The 17,160-nt window shown below is 46.5% G+C and overlaps 3 protein-coding genes across 6 annotated transcripts in view; 1 reads left to right on the plus strand and 2 right to left on the minus strand.

Moving 5' to 3' along the window:
- Positions 1–588: 588 nt before the first annotated feature.
- irak1bp1 (interleukin-1 receptor-associated kinase 1 binding protein 1) lies at positions 589–3,956 on the plus strand. The gene is made up of 4 exons (XM_023806908.1): positions 589–929; positions 1,773–1,838; positions 2,295–2,425; positions 3,589–3,956. Exons 1-4 carry the CDS (start codon positions 636–638, stop codon positions 3,848–3,850), a joined length of 753 nt encoding a protein of 250 aa, XP_023662676.1. The 5' UTR covers positions 589–635; the 3' UTR covers positions 3,851–3,956.
- LOC111841282 (uncharacterized) lies at positions 3,860–6,807 on the minus strand. 4 transcript variants are annotated; one of them, XM_023806911.1, is made up of 8 exons: positions 6,439–6,807; positions 6,172–6,196; positions 5,958–6,088; positions 5,762–5,851; positions 5,576–5,667; positions 5,309–5,469; positions 4,933–5,049; positions 3,860–4,523 (listed from the first exon to the last, which is right to left on the minus strand). In XM_023806911.1, the coding sequence occupies exons 3-8, from the start codon at positions 6,080–6,082 to the stop codon at positions 4,428–4,430; spliced, it is 681 nt and encodes a 226-aa protein (XP_023662679.1). In that variant the 5' UTR covers positions 6,083–6,088; positions 6,172–6,196; positions 6,439–6,807; the 3' UTR covers positions 3,860–4,427. The 4 variants fall into 4 exon arrangements, with proteins under 4 accessions (XP_023662679.1, XP_023662681.1, XP_023662677.1 ...); XM_023806913.1 differs by lacking the exon at positions 6,172–6,196 and having other exon boundaries at positions 5,958–6,016; XM_023806909.1 differs by lacking the exon at positions 6,172–6,196.
- Positions 6,808–6,883: 76 nt separating this feature from the next.
- The window catches only part of phip (pleckstrin homology domain interacting protein), a 48,533-nt gene continuing 38,256 nt past the window's right edge, over positions 6,884–17,160 (minus strand). Inside the window, exons 28-40 of the mRNA XM_072703196.1 lie at positions 16,664–16,775; positions 16,504–16,565; positions 15,239–15,394; positions 14,985–15,105; positions 14,771–14,896; positions 14,552–14,624; positions 14,373–14,429; positions 14,101–14,253; positions 13,802–13,954; positions 13,219–13,382; positions 12,877–13,133; positions 12,258–12,416; positions 6,884–12,145 (exon numbers count right to left, since the gene is read on the minus strand). Coding sequence (XP_072559297.1) covers positions 11,454–12,145; positions 12,258–12,416; positions 12,877–13,133; positions 13,219–13,382; positions 13,802–13,954; positions 14,101–14,253; positions 14,373–14,429; positions 14,552–14,624; positions 14,771–14,896; positions 14,985–15,105; positions 15,239–15,394; positions 16,504–16,565; positions 16,664–16,775 — 2,285 coding nt within the window. The 3' untranslated portion in view covers positions 6,884–11,453. The remainder of the gene's footprint in view (positions 12,146–12,257; positions 12,417–12,876; positions 13,134–13,218; positions 13,383–13,801; positions 13,955–14,100; positions 14,254–14,372; positions 14,430–14,551; positions 14,625–14,770; positions 14,897–14,984; positions 15,106–15,238; positions 15,395–16,503; positions 16,566–16,663; positions 16,776–17,160) is intronic.

The raw sequence follows: 17,160 nt of genomic DNA on the forward strand, positions 1-17,160 counted from the left end.
GAATGAATTTTATGAAGGGCTTAAAGAAAAGGAAGTACATGTTAATCCATTAATTTAATTTAAGGAAAGTAAAATCCTTACAATGTTATTTTAAATCAGATATATGGAAGCATAATACCTAACAACATCAATAATTTAATGATACAGTTATTCTGCTTAGCAGAATTATCGTCCATTATAGCCTGTTAATTTAATCGTCTGTTGCGCATGTTGACATTGTTTATTGGGATTTACCGCGCCAAGGCAATGGGTGAATAGTTGGGATTTGCTGCCCTCTAAAGGTGAAACAGAAGAGGAGACATTTTCTTATGTCTCTATTTAAAACTGACAAGAAATACATTAATTTAAAGCTTGATTTTCCCATTGTAATTGCACAGATTATTTTTAAAACCGTTGTCGAATTCCACTATAATAGGAACACATGGCCATTTGTATTATTCATAGACATACAGCTGCTTAGCTGCGCGATTTTTGAGTCGGGCGCGGCTGAAGGCGTGGCTGTCAAGGGATCACGTGTCTTGCGGATGTGGGATTTGTAGTATTTTTGTGACATAAACTACATATCCCTAGATCCTGTGCGCGTGCTGAAATCGATTGTTTGCAGCCGTTGCCATGTATGCCCCGTTTACGCCATCATGGCTGGCAGTCCTTCCCGTGTATATGCTGCTCTCGTACCGGCCAGGGGAGATAATTTGACAAATGAAAACGACGCAGGATTGGGCTGGTCCGTTAAACGCCCCGGTCCGAACTGCCGAAGCCCAGGGGGTGAGATTCAGGTGACTGGCAGCGCCGAAGTGACCAGCCCACCGGACCGGGCTGTGCTGTGCATCAGCGTCAGTAACGCTAAAGGGTCGGTGAGCGATGTCACCGAGAGTGTAACTCGGAGGCTGGACTATATCCTGCAGACTCTGAGACAGCATGATGTTAAGGTATGCTTTATGCCACGGAAGTGAGCATTTACATTTATCTATTAGGCAAAACAACTTATAAATTAATCAGTTTATACATCGCAGGCATATAGCAAAGAGCCGACTTTGGTTTAAAAAAAAAATAAAAAAAATTAGCCAGAATCGAGTACAAGACAGTCGTGGAAAAAAAGAAAATACACGAACACAGTCTAAAAACTAGAACTGGGATTGAGTTGTAGTTTTAGCAAATCTCTACAAGTTTTCAAGTGCACTTGTTTCTCTTTTTTCCATTAAGTCGAAATGTCTGAATATCTAACCTTAACGAACTGGGTTTTACATGTAGAAAAAAGTACAAGCTACAGCTTTTGGTTTCGGCAGAGATTGGCATGTTGTACACTACTAGTCAAGTTTTTATACACACTGATATTTTATACATTTGCATGATACTTACTTAAAATTCACTAAAATAAACTCAGTATTCTTTGCTAACAAATACATTTACGGTAGGTAGGTTCACCATTTGAGTACCTTTGTTAGCAAGAAAAAGTCCTATCATTGATTCATCAAAGTAACCTCCTCTAGCAGTTATAACAGCAGAGAAAATTCGAGGCATTCTTTCTACAAGGGACATTAAATACTGCTCTCTTTCATGGGATGAAACGGAAAGGACAGCCTAGAATTTGGCTATGCCATCACCACACAACCAGTTAATAGAATGTCAGACCTGCACTGTGATTTAACAAGAATGAAAAAATCTGCAGTTCATGAAATAAATGGAAAAGTGGTAAAAACCTTTGGTGTGCAAAAACTTTTGCCTGGTAGTGTAGGTGTGAACGTGTGTGCAGTAATTAATTCCCTTTTTAGGAAGAACACACAACTGTGACTAAGTCCATAAGAAGAGAAGACGACATGTATTACATGGAGGCTGAGGTAATCGCACAATATCGACTGCATGCAGAGGGAACCTGTCCTTTTGAGAGCAATGTGAAACTAGTTTCATTTCCTATCAGTTTTTTAGGTATTTGGTTGTTTTTCAAGCTGTATCCTGTGAAACCTACACCTGCACAGCCGTGCTGCCTGATCGCTTCCACTGCATGGTGTTTGTTTTGGGGACGTGAATTAAATAAACGAGATGAGAGAACTTTTGTGGTGCCGGTATGTTCTACATTGAAAAATGCTTACTGGTTATAATGGAATGAAATTTTGGTTATGTGGCTGCTTACCTTTGACTACTGCTGTCTGAAGCATGGAATCAGTGAGGTGGACAGGGGATGTTGTGTTATTGAAGTGCACGACTGCATAGGCGTCGCATTTGTGCATTAGTATGAGATGGATCACCCTTCCTAACAAGTATGCATTGCTGCTTATGCGTGTGTGTGCCCCCAGGTCAGTGCAATATTCACAGACTTCGGAAAGATGCAGGCTGTGAGCAACACGCTGGTGGAGAAGCTGGACAAGACGGTGTCAGTGTACGCACCTCAGTTCTCTCACAGCACCGAACACCTGGCTCAGCTGAGGTGGGCAGTAGCTTCACCTTCTCTTCAACGACCCAGTCAATCATGAGCCGGCAAGCTGCTCATCTGTCCGCTGGAATCAACTGGAAGAGCAGTTTAGTGACTTGTTTGCCGGGTCAAACACTTATCCATTCTTCTTAAATGGATTCAGATCCATAGAGCTTATTACTTGCTTAGACACAAATAGCATCTGTTGATTACGCCTTTAGTAGATACAGGGGTTGAACAATGAAACTGAAACACCACAGTCATTTATTTGTATAGTGTAGGGCCTCCTTTTGTGGCCAATACAGCATCAGTTCATCTTGGGAATGACTGATACGCATTTTGAGCAATTCCTCTTGCAGAACTGTGGCCAGGTCACTATGTGATGCTGCTGGAGGAAAACGTTTCCTGACTCGCTCCTCCAAAACACCCCAAAGTGGCTCAATAATACTAAGATCTGGTGACTGCAGGCCATGGGAGACGTACAACTGCTCTTTCATGTTCACCAAACATCCAGTCTTGCTGTACTGGTGCATTGTCATCCTGGTACACGGAAACACATTCAGGGTACAATGTTTGAATCATTAGACGGACATCGTCCTCCAGAATGGTTCAGTAGTCATTGGCAGTGAGGTGCCCATCTAGAACAAAAGGGGAATGCCATGATATTGCAGACCAAACCATCACTCTGGATATGCAACAATCCATGGAAAGTTAAGGTGTGCATTTAATTCTGCAGTGAGTTGTGCAGCTGTGGTTTTTTCTGGATGCAGTCCGGGTTAATAACCGGACATCTCTTTCAGACGGCTTCCTCTTGCATCTAGTTACTCCTGTTGGATGTGGTATGCTGACATTACCCTGGATACTGTAGCACTCGATGCACCACAAACACTTGCTGTCCTGGTCACAGACATGCCAGCGAAACGCGCACCGACAATTTGTCCTTTTCTGAACCGTTATGTCTCCCATTTTGTTGCGTGCTAATGCTCTGCTAGCTCGATCTTCGCACTCTGCACATTCCATCAGTTGGAGCAATCAGTGAAGATTGGCCGCCTGGCCAGACATACATAGGTGTGAATCCTCAAGCACTGTTGAGCTGGTGTTTGTTTCATCGTCCAGTCCCTGTACATACCACAGTAGTAGCGGCAAACACACTTCTTGGTGCGTCTCCGTGTCTCCAGGAGGAAGGCATGTGTGGCGGCAGTGGCCAATGCCCAGCAGAAGGCGCGAGAGGCGTGCAGCCTGGTGGGACAAGTCCTGGGGCGACCCTTGCTCATCAGGGAGGAGGAGAGCCGGGAGTGGAGTGGGGATGGCGATGAGGCCACGCCCCTCCCACGGGCATCCCTGCAGCAGTGGATCAGACAAGCCACCGTGTCAGTGGCAGCACAAGTGTCTATCACCTTCCAGATCCGGCCAAGGGAACGAGCAAGAAAGAGACACTAATACAGCACATTGTCTGTGGCAACTTTTATTACATCTGCACTGTGCAGCTTAAGAGATTCTGCCCCACACTACAAGTATTAACACTAAACTGTACAACTCTTCCTGACTTTTTTTTTTTATATATATATACAGATCAATAAATAAGCTTTTCCAAACACGCAAGTAAAGCACAGAAATCACACAATTCCTTGACATTATGACAGAACCTAAAAAATTCCCCAATTACACTTTTTACACATTTTAATAACTTCATATTTTTCAATACAGCTTCTGCATAATTTAAATCATGATTTCATCATCTTTTACTATTAAAAAAAATTAAATTCACAAAGCATTTTCATTTACATTTCACTACATAGGGTATGACCCCCCTCCCTCCCTGATTTTGGTACTCATTCAATCTCCATCCAGCCTGAAGTAGTTGACAGAAATTGAGATGTATCCTTGTCTCTCTCAAGCGCCGTGTAGGAGGGAGTTTCATGGTGCTAGGGGCGCTGTGAGAGGCAGTTCTTACAGGAACTCCTCTGCCACTGCTCTGCAGCTGCGCAGCCGGTGGCATCCTCTGCGCAGACGCACTTCAGTCCTCCGGGAATAGCTCCTGCAGCCAGGGCTTCATGACAAAACGCTCCCCGTCAAAATGGCTGAAATAGTTGTTCAGCGTGGGGATGTCCGGCTGCCGAAAACATAGGGACACTCAGGGGCGGCGCCCACAGCGTTTACGCTGACTGCCGGTCACACGCAGCGTACCCATGATGCACTCAGGATTTATACAAGCGGTACTTTTCAGAGTTGGGATCATTTCATGAAAGTAGCCCCTTTACTTCAAAAATTATTCAGACACTTTCATCTAAAGTGACGTACAACTGAGAAAGCAGGATAAAACAGGCCCTGGAGCAGCTGACTTAAGGGGCCAACGAAGAAATCACTCTGCCAACTATGGGATTTGAACTGGCGACCTTCTGATCAGGGGTACTACTACAGGTACCACCACTACGATATGTGGATTTTTCATCTACGTTTCTGTAGCCTGTTCTTCTATTGTGTTATTACACCCCTAATATATGCACACGCACACACAATACCTTGAAACCTGTGAAAAGCTTTAGCGACGTTTGGGGAAGATACCCCACCAAGATGGACGAGGGTCCTGGGCCATTGAAGATCACCTTGTAATGAGGAGTGTCTTCAACTTTCTGCAACTGCAGGAAGCACAAAAGGTTTTAAATCCGCCTACTTTTAAGGTCGCAGCATGCAAAACAATGCAACAATACCTTTTTTTTTTTAAGTTTCATATCCAGTTTTAACAGATTACAATAATAATAATAATGAACTTGTGCTCCTTTGGAGTGCAATTTTTGCATATTTGCATCGATATTCTGTAACTCTGGTAGACAAGCATTAATTCACATTAATTCACCTTAAGTCAAGCAGTGAGTGAAATGCGGGAAATGCCCTGACCTCATGCTCCGAGTACATTCTCTGTATCCACTCCTGGGGCGCTTTCAGCTTCTCGTCCCAACTGACGATCACGCCCACCATGTGGTTGCCTTGCGCCATCACCACCTGCCCTACCCTGTGCAGGACGTATGCTGGACGAGGACTGCGGACCTCCCTGGACGCTGGAGAGGGTCCCCGGGGGAAAACACGTTTTCAGGCCATTTTAAGTTCTTGTGGGAGGCAAAGAAAGAGTTCAAGCGCCGGCGTGGCTTCAAAACTGGCGCTCACCTCCGAAGTAGCCCTGGTTATTATCGTAGAGCAGCACCTCCAAAGCAGGAGATTCTCCCAGAGGATCCAGTTGCTCCTCAGCAGCTGCGGGCCTGATTAGGACGGGCACACCGTTCAAACGCTCCGCTGGTGCGATCTGCTCCGTAAACCGCACGTTTGAAATCAGATTTGACAGAAGCTTCTTACAGAAATGTAGATATCCATTGTTTCGCCCAGTCTGTCCACGCCGTCACATTCAGATGATGTTTCTTTAAGTCGTTCCAGACTCTAAGAAGCCTGCAAAAAAAAGTACATAGCAAACAAACGAAAAACGTAAGAAATTTCAGAGGCAATGCCCATCCGTATATATATAGGTGACAGCGACATCAAGAGTCACATGTACCGCATAGTGGCGCGGTGGCGTTCCGCCGACGGCGTCCCGGTCCACTTGGAGATGAGAAACTGAACGGGCAGCGCGGACAGAAGCAGCGTTATCTGCAATAGCGCTACAGGTGATATTCGTGGCATCGTCTCCTGAATTCAGAGTATGGACAGACTTCGAGGTTGGAAGCACGTTGACAGATTAATTAAAAACACTTAAAATTTTAAACACTTACAGAAAACTGCAGACAGTAGTTGCGCCTGTTAACCAAATAATAACGAGATGCATAATAGCTCTTCACCAACGTTCTGTACACTAATACCGAAATTAAGCAGATATGACAGCGCCTACCGTAAGTCAAATGCAATATAGTATCGTAAAATACATAGAGCACGTAAACTTCCGACAAGCTCCCTCGTTTATGTTTGCTTTTTTTTATTTAAAAAAAAAAAAATCTCTCGGGAATGCATGTTTTCATATAGATAAAGCAACAATCACGTACCTATTCAGGTGCAAGTGGTCAGTTATGCTTCAAATTCTTTGAAAGAACCGCCAGTAGGTGCAGACAGTTGCTTAGTCGCTTCTTATTAGTCTTCGTCTAAGCACTGAAGCAAGACGACGAAAACGGGATCTTTCCACTGCCATCTGACAGTTTCTTTTGCAAGGGGCTGTAGTTTCACTCTAGCACCTGTGTATCTAAAAAAATATTAAATTGACAAGCCGTTCAAACGTCCAATCGCAGGCGCCCACGAAAAGCAAAGGCGCCTCTCTAACTCCGCCACGTCAGGGGACGCGCTTCACATTGATGCGTCGCATTCGGCCCGCCGCAGTGACACGGGGTTGCCGCAAGGGGGAAGCGTTTCCGCGTTAAACGCACCGGCTCAGCGTCCGACTGCTGACGGTAACGAATCACAGCTTGAGATGTTATAGAAATGCTGAGCATTAGATTCCATTACAAAAATCTTTTAATTTTCAGTATACAGTATACAGATTCCTTGTATATGCAGGTTTACTTGACTTTTATTTAAAAAAAAAAGGAATTACAAGACATGGAAACACAACTGTTTATTTCTTAAAAATATCAGTTATGTACTAATATGACAGCAGTACTCTACACATACATTCTAGGTGAGGTTTTTTTTTTTTTGCCTTTGGGTTTTTTTCTTAAAAAAGTATACAAACTAACATAGAAAGCCCCCTCCCCAACCCTCCACAGTAGGACAAAATCTTCCAAACAGCCAGTAAGAAAAACTTAAATGAAATCGGCATAGGGAGAGATGGAAGCAGGGAAACCCCTTTACGGGTGGGGGGTACAACACGGTTTTCACACACTTTTGGGAATCTTTAGCTGATCCCTCCCCCGCCCCACAGTTAAGTGACAAACACATCTCTGTGATTTTGGAACGTGTTACATACATCATGTACAATACCTTAACAGGCAGTCTGTCTGTTTTAAAAGGAGAGGGAGAAATCATAAGTAATGGTTTTAAAAAAATACCATTTAAGCACAATTAAATGCACCAATATATCTACTGTATACCTGCTCGTATAATGACAGGATATGACAAAACACTACAGCGACAGCATGTAACAAGCATTGTATTTACACGTCAATTTTCCTACACAGTATAGATCGCCGTTTCGTGACTTGTACCATGTTAAGCTTCCAGTGTATCACCAAACATGTATTTGGTTCACTGAACCTGCTTAAATGAAATAAGGAAAAAAAAAAATTAAGACATTCATGAAAGGTCCTTTAAAGGTAGCAGGACTGTACTACAGTGTTCAGTAAAATGTTTTTGGCAACAACAAAAAACCTCTAAAAGCAGACAGGCTGCTGTTAAGTACAGAACCACACAGTGCGCATGGTCTGAACAATACATGTCCAAACCCAGCCTCAGAGGCGTCGAACACCTTAAATCATTTACAGAAACGCACCCCTAACCTCCAGCACATCCTGCGTTGCAAAGATGCGAGGAAAAAAAAAAAAATCCCAAAGTATACAAGGCACAATCATCAAACAGGATTTTTCTGGGAATGCTTCTCCTGTGTCAGCATTAGACATGCCTGAAAAAGTGCAGCTAAAATTCATGCAATGCTCAATGAAACATGGCTGCACATAACGGAGATGTGGCCACAATCAAACGAAGAGGAAAAACACTTTAAAAAGATTTTACAAAAAATATAGGAGGTTAACCGAATCTACATATTTTTCCTAAGAAATAAACAATGTATTAAACTCCAAATATTGTAAGTGCATATTAAAGTTACACAAACAAATAATTTGCTGTACCTTAGGTATTTTATATAATATCTTGGCTACGTAGTATCAACATGTATATACTATGGACATCTGAAATACACCGGACAACTCTTTTTAATCATTATTTAAAAAAAAAAAAGGAAAAAAAAAAAAAAAAAAAGAGAGAGAAACTTAGGTCATCCAAGGTTTTGCAATGGCGTTGAAGTGCAAGCCATCCTTTTCAATCACTCCGGTTGGGTCCACACTACAACATACCACCATGGCTCTCCCCAGGCACACAAACACTTCAGGTCCATGTCAGTCTTTGGCAAATGTGTCATACTCCCAAACTTACATAAAACCGAAGGCTAAACAGCTGAGAAATGGGATGACAATGGAACATGTCTAGTGTCTCATGAGATCCGTGTTCAGCCCCATCACCAACAGGCACCTTGGTTGGTATTTCCTTAGCCACCAGCTTGGAGATGTTCCTTCTTAATTTCACTTTCTTGTTTAAGGACACCCTGTCCCACACCGACTGTTTATTACTCTTTTGTTTTGTCACTACGTTACTTAATACCCAGATCCATTCGGCAGAAATAAGAAAAAATCACGCTGGAAAATGAGTTCAAGCCGTGGGCGGACTACAATGGAAATTTCCTGGACTTGCGTTTCCTGATATGAATTTAAATTCGCCAAGGACAAAGGAATCAGCATTTTTTTATTTTTTGGACAGAGGGAGAAAATACCTTGAGATTCCCCCATTCAGTCCCAACAGACAATGAGCATAAGCCGAATTTCTGCGGGCACGAAGGTCCCCGTATGACAAAGACGCCGGGTGCGGGGCGACCCTGGTGCCATTATGATGATGCCATTTCAATTACGCCGGCCGTCCATCGTGACCAGCACGACATCGCCGCCGCGGGCTGCCGTGTAGTGGGGACCGCCGCTCCCCCAAGCTGACGTCGTAAAAGCTGGCGCATCCGCATGCTTTCGGCTTCGTGTACCATCACAAACGGCTGGTCGCGGGACCACCGTCCTATACATGTTTTACTTCTTTAAAACGTACCAAAATGCTGGAAAACCAAACCGCATTATCCCGAGATACCAATCCGGAGAAGCTGCGGGATACCGGGATCTCTCACCCAACTTATTCCGTATTTTCCTTTCATCTTTTTTCCCAAGGTAATGCTCTCTGTGCATGGGTGAATAGTAGCCTATATTCATATGAAATTCCGCAGCCAAACAACATTTAAAACAGTGTTTTAATTAGCCTACGTGATAAAATTGAAACTAGCGTCGCAGTTATTTGTCTCCCCGAAACGCTGACATTCCGATCAGCTCCACCACTGATTTCTTCATTCACATATAGTTTACAAAGAAAAGAAAAGGAAAACTTTCTTTGGGAAAATGCGTCTATAGACCTCCGTCCTCGCTGGGATATCCGAATCAGGTCGTTTCTCCCGAACTACACGGCTGGATCCGCAATGTGCGTTTTCAGATCCATTTCACTAGATATTAAAAGACGTTTGGTGACTAAGCGCTCGAACAAACCAGCGACACTTGATACTCATTTTCTCGGTAGCAGGGTTCCGCCAATTCCTTCAATACGAAAAGCTAATGAACCAAGCGTCCCATCGGAAGATCTGACTAAAAGAGGCCTGCAGTAACTGAGGCAGATCCACGCACAAACTGCGTCCACTTGGTCACCCAACGTGTTTACTGGCTGCTCAAAACTGCCAGCTACTGCGGATGGGGAGGCAAAATCTATACACGTGGTCCTCGGAAAATCTCAGCTATACTATAGCAGCCTGCCAGTGAAATGGTTTAAATAAAAATGTGTTTAAGATTGAATGATTCATGTTAAACCATATAAAGGCACAATTTATTGCTAAATCTAAAGTCTGTATTTACTCTTAATATTCAGGACTTAAGTGTGTTATATAATGGAAAAAAACTTGAAAACAAATGTAAAAGACAATTCCCTAACACTAGCCATGCTGTTATCAAGTTTTTGTTTGCTTTAAGTTCTAAATAATGTATTGTACGAAGTCACTGTACATTTTTTACTCCATATGGCCAAGCTGCAGGTGGGATGGTGGATAAGGGTTCAAGAAACCAGAAGCCTGTGAGTTCTAGTCCCTGGAAGGGCCCCAAACGTACACTGCAAAACAAGGTAAAGTATACAGCTGTATGAAATGGTCAGAGGAGAATGCCAGGTTGCTTTGGATGAAAATAAATAAATAAATAGTGAGATCACAACTGGGATGGAGTCATCACATCTACCTCTGATTCACTGGGGGAAATTTATATTTATATATATATAAAAAGAAAAATTACCAAAATCAAAAATAACTTTCAATGTTCTGGCAATTTCCAACCCCTGGAGCAGCAAGATACAGGATAAATAGTTAGGTTTGCTAAGAGATATGGCACTGCCTTTAACAGGGCTGTTAAACTGGAAAAATCACAGAATGAGGGTGGAGCTAGACCGGTGGGGGGGCAGGGGGGGGCGGAGGGGCTTCAATCTCCCTTCACCCTATGCGGCCTTGCTCAGCACACTCAGACTGAAGTCACGGCAGCACGAGAAGGTACGATGCGCAAGTAGAAACCGTACAAAAACACGATTATAAAAGGCTGATGAGCACAGAGCAACATTTTCAAGTCAATCTGAGCTATAGAGACAAAAAAAAAAAAGAAAAGACAATTCTGTTTGAGAAATCCCAGACCTTTAGTAAAGCCATTTCACAGGCTGGATAAAGTGAAACAGCAGCTCCCATTCAGATCTCTGCAGACCACACTGAATGGGCATAAACGGGCCAAGCTATTCCTGCCCACCGTTCGTGGCATGTAGTCCCCTGCTGGCCGATACCTAATCCTCATGCCGCGCGACTGATGACATGGGACTGATGTCGGTCAAAATCATAATCTCGCTCAAGGGGAGCGTTGACGTCTGAAATTTCCATCAGACCTTATATTGTGGCTATTGCGTGTGAAGGCTAAAACTGTAGCATGTGAGCGTGAGTGAGGGAAACACATTATCAAAGTGTGGCCGTCTAAGGGCCCTGGTTTTGGTCCCATGCGCCGGTTCAGCACTGGATGCACAGCATTTAGCAGCAAAGTTTCGCATTGTCCTGGGGGGGGGGCCTCTCACCAGGACATCACGGAGAAAGTCAACCAGCCAATCAAGTTGGACCTGGACTCCTCCGTCTGTTATGTCCTCTCACCAACCAATCAGGTTGGGCTCTGCCTTGTCCATCAGTTACATCCCTTTCTCACCAGCCAATCAGGTTGGCTTTGGCCTTCTCAGTCAGCTTCCGCACCCTGCCTTTGCTTGAGGTGCCGAAAGTGATGGAGGCGTCCTCAAAGAGCAGCTGCCTCTGCTCCTCCTCGGAGTCATCTTCGTTGTAGAAAGCCGTCCTGCGGCCCTGGTTCCGCGTCTTCATCGGCGCCTTGACGCCCTCATCGTCCTCGCCCTGCTCATCCACCTCCGGCTCCACACGCTCCGACGCCCCTCCTATGTCCTCCTGCAGGGCTGCTGGTGCCGGAAGCTCCTCATTCTGCCTCCTGCTGCTCCTCCGCAGGACCCTGGGGCTGGAGGGGTCTTGGCTGACCGGAGACTCGTCCGGTGGCTTCAAACTCTTGGGCTTTCTTCCCCTCCGCGGCCGGCCCGCATCCACAATCCCAACCACTGTGGCGGAGGTAACATTCACAGCCTCATCACTGGCAGACTGTTCCTCCTCCTCGGTCTCCGTGCTGTTCCACTGCCCTGCTCCCCGCAGCGCCTCCAGCTCCTTCTTGCTCTTGCGCCCTCGCTTCTTTCCCGGCGGCTTGACGACGACCTCTTGTTTCATCGGTGTCTCCAACTTGGGCCTGTGCCCTCGCCGCCCTATGTCCAGCGTCAGGTGACTGCTATGGCCATTAAGCTGGACGCTGTTGGGGGTGCTAAGACTCTGCTGGGGGGTCACTATCAGGGAAAAACACAGATATGAAAAATAAACTGCACAAGCCAAACCGCCCTAAGCGGCACCCAGACCGCTGGCACCCAGACCGCTGGCACGGGGGTCATGCCACCTCACCTGGGCGACGGAGTGTTGCAGGCCTCAGTTTTCGCCGCACTGAGTTCGTGGCACTGTCGGCGGTCTGTGAGAAGCCCCGGGCATTTTCTGTGTCGCTGGAGAGACCTGGGGAGGAGATGGAGTTCTGGGCTCTCAGATACTTGTATGGCGTCTCTGTCACTGAGGAGGAAGCACAGAACAGTCAGTCACACCTAGACTTTTACAGTAGGCAATGCCCATCCGTATATATATATAGTATATATATAAAGTAACCAATCATCACGTGGACATGAGAGGAGGTAACCAATCATCACGTGGACATGAGAGGAGGTAACCAATCATCACGTGGACATGAGAGGAGGTAACCAATCATCACGTGGACATGAGAGGAGGTAACCAATCATCACGTGGACATGAGAGGAGGTAACCAATCATCACGTGGACATGAGAGGAGGTAACCAATCATCACGTGGACATGAGAGGAGGTAACCAATCATCACGTGGACATGAGAGGAGGTAACCAATTGTGTGGGAATGAAGAGGTTACCAATCATCACAAGGACATGAGAGGAGGTAACCAATCAGCACATGGACCTATGAGAGTAAGCAACCTTTCACCACTTGGCCCTTGTTCACCCACCAGCTTTGCTTTTGCCAGAGAGCTCTCGATTGGCTGATGATGATGATGATGATGATGATGATGCTGGGTCAGCAGCCGTAGGGTTCCCATGACGCGTGGCGCTACGCGTGCGAACAGCTGCCAGGGGCTCCACCTTCCCGTTCATCTGGGACGGGATCTGTCTGAGCGCCGGAGGACGAGAGGGGCCCAGCGAGGGGGGGGACACGCTGGGTGCTGTTGACTGCGGGGCCCGGGCTGCACGGCGCTTGCGATCGGGGCTGTGGGAGAGCAGGTTCACATTCAGTTGTGTGGTCCCATACACACATACCCCCTATGCTGTTCAGCCACATGGTGCACCCCAACCTGGAGGCGGCACTGCTGGAGGGGGAGGAGCTCCGGCGACGCTTCAGCCGCTGCCTGGTTAGCTTATTGGCCGAATGGAAGCGGTGGGCGGAGCGGTATTCGGAGACGATGGACGACACGTGCTCCTCAAAGAGCGCCGAGAGTCGCAGGCTCATGCTATATATCTGCAGGGGAGGAAAGCATGTCAGAACCTCAGGCCGCATGACTGCAATGCGGCACTCATACCTGCAGACGCTCTGATCCCACACATCTGCACATTTGCCTACAACAGCCTTGAAGGAAAGCAAAGGTCTAAATCCACTCATTCTCCATCTTTGCAGAAAATGTCCCAACAGACATGCTGGTCACTTGTCACGCTTCAGGCTTCCATCTCTTGTGCGTCCATATTTTTGTTCTATTTCACCACCTGCACACCTGAGCCAGGCAATGAAAGGCCTGAAGATCAGCAGACTAGTGAAACCAGGTGTGCAGGTGTTGGATGGGTCAAGAATTTGGTTGAGAACCACAGACAAACAAGAGCCGGGGCACTGAAGGACACCTCTGGCAAAAGCAGTCATGTGCATGCAGCATTATTTCCTCATACCCGAGACTTCTTGCTGGGCGTGTACGCCTTCGAGTTGCTGAATATGAGCCGCACATCTTTGCGCAAGTCAATGGGGGATTCATAATCTCCAGCCAGTAGCGTCTTCAGTACCGTGCCAAAATCCATTGGCGTGTCGATGATGTCCGTGTAGTCCTAAACACGGTCGAGGACAAGGTTACTCATTAGCACTGTCTGAACACGAGGCTTACGTACCACTTACTTCAAACTAGGCCTAACTTGCTCATTAGTAGCATGTCAGTAATAACAGCTACAGATTTTGCTCAGGTGGTCTGTGGTACCGGGTATAGCTGCAGGTCCACCGGCTCACGGAAGGGCTCGGAGTCCTCGCACTGGAAGATGAGGTCCAGCAGCTCCTTGCAGCGGCTCCTCCAGGCCTTTATGTCGTACGACTGCGCCTTGTTCCTGAGCTTCCTCAGGATCGGCTTGTGCTCCTGTACGCAGCAGACGGGACAGAGGCCCAAGTCGTATGAGCAGATACTACCAGCGGCACACGCACTACAGAGACGTCGGCATCAGCCTGTGACACGACAGCTAACGCCATCAAGGATACCTTCTTCTTGCGTGTGGACGTCCCGGGAGCGTCGGTGTCCTCTTCCTCTTCCTCCTCCTGTAAGAAATAGTGCACTTCAGAACTTTGAAGTAGGTGTCTAACTTCCCATGGACTGTCCAGTCAGAAATCTTTGTGCGAGTACTGCTGACCAATGCCACTTGGCATTTCTTAGCACGTACCTCTTCGGTGTCAGAGAAAGTCTTTTTCTTCATACTGTTGTACAGAGGAATAATATCGGTGCAACTTTGGTCCCTAGTTCATGAAAAGAAAGCAAAACAGTATGAAAGTTTGTATTTTTTGGATGCATAGCATTAACGTTATATTAAGCAGGAACTACAGATCTTTTAATAAAGTTATCAAAAAACTAAATGAAAAAGTCAGATCAACGCATGCCGTACTTTATGAACTGCAGCATTAAATCTGAAAAGAATTTGGCTGTTTTGACGATGGTTGTTCCTGGCTCGTTGAAGGTTTGTGCGTTGTGCTCTATGTAGCGGACCTCCCACATCAGCGACGACATCCGCCTGCAGGGGGCAGCAGAGAGCAGATAAGCCAGGCATGAGCGGATCACCTGCGGGGTACCACTGTGAGGCTCAGGAGCCTGATTCCAACCTGTAGAAGCGGTTCTTTAGCCTCTCCTTGATGGTGCTGAGGTCCGTCGGATAGGCCACTACGGTGCAGTAAGTGGGATATGCCTGCAGATCCACGGGGGACGCGAATGGGGCGGCGATGTCTGGGAGAGGGCGGAAATCAGGACACGACAGATTGCAGCAGCCAGACCATTCGTGTTTTTGTGTGACTATGTAAGGATGATTGGCAGCGGTTTTGGTTAAACGCATGTGGTGGTACGTGGGGGTTTGCGGTACCTAGCGTGCAGAGGCGGTCTATGCCGGCGATGATGCGCTCGCACTCCTCATTGCGTGTGCGGGACCCCCACTCGCCCTCCAGTGGCACGTAAAGCAGCTGCCGATGCTCCTCTTCCGTCAGGGGCACGCTCTGGCCCAGCTCGTCCGGAAACACAGCTGTGTGGAAAGCAGGGGGTGAGACGGACCATCGGCGCCCAGACCATCTCACTCCCCCGAGACATGGCCTGATCCAGACAGAGTCACTGTACCCTGGTAAACCTGTCCGAGAGAAATTCTCCCTACAGAAGCCTCAGCTCTTCCTCTCTTTTGGTTAAACACGGGACAAAAAGGAAACATTCAGTAAGTCAACAGGAAACGGCTATATGCGAGAGATTTTCTGGTTTCAAATTTCCAGCATAAATAAATACATAAACGCCAGCAGGTTTCCCCGAGTATATTACATCTCAGCGGCTTCAGCAGACCTGCTTGCAATGTTAGCAGCTGGGGATAAACAGCTTGTCTACACATAATCTACAGCCATAATACAATCATTTTTTCAGCATCTCAAAGCCTGTGCCAGGTCATTAAAACTGCAAATAAAATTTAAGAGGCCCAAGGAATGAATACAATCACTTATACGAGCAAACACAAAGGAAAAACAAGATGACAACAATTATACTGGAGAGGTGAAGTTCACTGTCCTGTAAGCACAAGCCAGCGGTGGAAGAGTTTTGCTAAAAACACAGGACATGTGCTGACATTTTCACTATTAGCGATTTACTTTTATTACTACACCCCCCTCCAAAAACCAGGAGTCATTATTAATAATTACACTGATTATAGCAACTGTTGGTAAAGTAACACATGATAGGTGTGAACTAGTCAGAGAGCAGGGCAAATCCCTCGTAGCAGATCTCATCCCTTGCTAAAGCTCAGTAGGGTGGAGCCATTTCTGTGTGTGTGTGTGTGTGTGTGTGTGTGTGGGGGGGGGGGGCTGGATTACTGACTGATTCCACCAATGTGGCCTCAGGTATTGCAGCACTGTTGCAGCATCACCTCTAAGCACCTCAGTTTGTGACACCAGACAATGTGCAGCACCTTCTGTACAGGACTGGAAACAAGAGGACAAATAGATTCCCCCCCCCCACCCCAATTCACTAGTCAAATGGCTACTCTAATGCCCCCCCCCCCGTCCGTCCGTCCACCTGTTCCCAGCAGGACCTGGGGCAGCCACACAGGGCCACGTTAGTCTCCCCGCCTTAAAGCTAAAAGCCGCTGTCACTCACCATCATTGGGGATGACCTCCATGTCCCATGGGCTCATCTTCTCCGTGTCGCCATTGTCCCAGCTGTGGGAGAGAAGGCTACAGGTGAGAGGCTGGGTGGGGCAAAACGAGTGGGTGGGGCTAAACAAGTGGGTGGGGCTAAGAGACAGATGCACACGCACCACACGTTGTAACACTGGAACAGACTGTCGGGGTACTGAGACTGGAAGGGCTCCTGGCTCTCTATGGTGCCGAACCACCAGGCGTCATCAATGACCGAGCGAAACCGGTCACCTGGGGGGGGGGGCAGAAAGGCCTTCGTCAGACATCACGCTGTTTACCAAAACGTCAGAAGTGTGCAGAGGCATTGGGAAAAGCCTAATTTCACCCATGAATGTTTGTGAAACGAAATCCTAGCTGAGCACACAGAAACATGATATTTTCAGGAGCCTGTTAAATAAACAAAAACAGACAATGTCATTCAACAGCCAGGAAGTAGGAGAAAAATACACGCTGTGTCTGCACACAACTAGAGGAGATAAAAATCACCCTCCAGAAACCCCCTTAATAAACGTTCAAATAATGATTCATCATGATTCATTTCCCGGTTTTCTCATACTTCCCAGGAGAAAAAAAATATCACTTAGGTCATCCATACACCTCATCCAACAACATCACC

The sequence above is a fragment of the Paramormyrops kingsleyae genome, chromosome 19 (assembly GCF_048594095.1).
Source record: "Paramormyrops kingsleyae isolate MSU_618 chromosome 19, PKINGS_0.4, whole genome shotgun sequence".
In the NCBI taxonomy this organism is placed as follows: domain Eukaryota; kingdom Metazoa; phylum Chordata; class Actinopteri; order Osteoglossiformes; family Mormyridae; genus Paramormyrops; species Paramormyrops kingsleyae.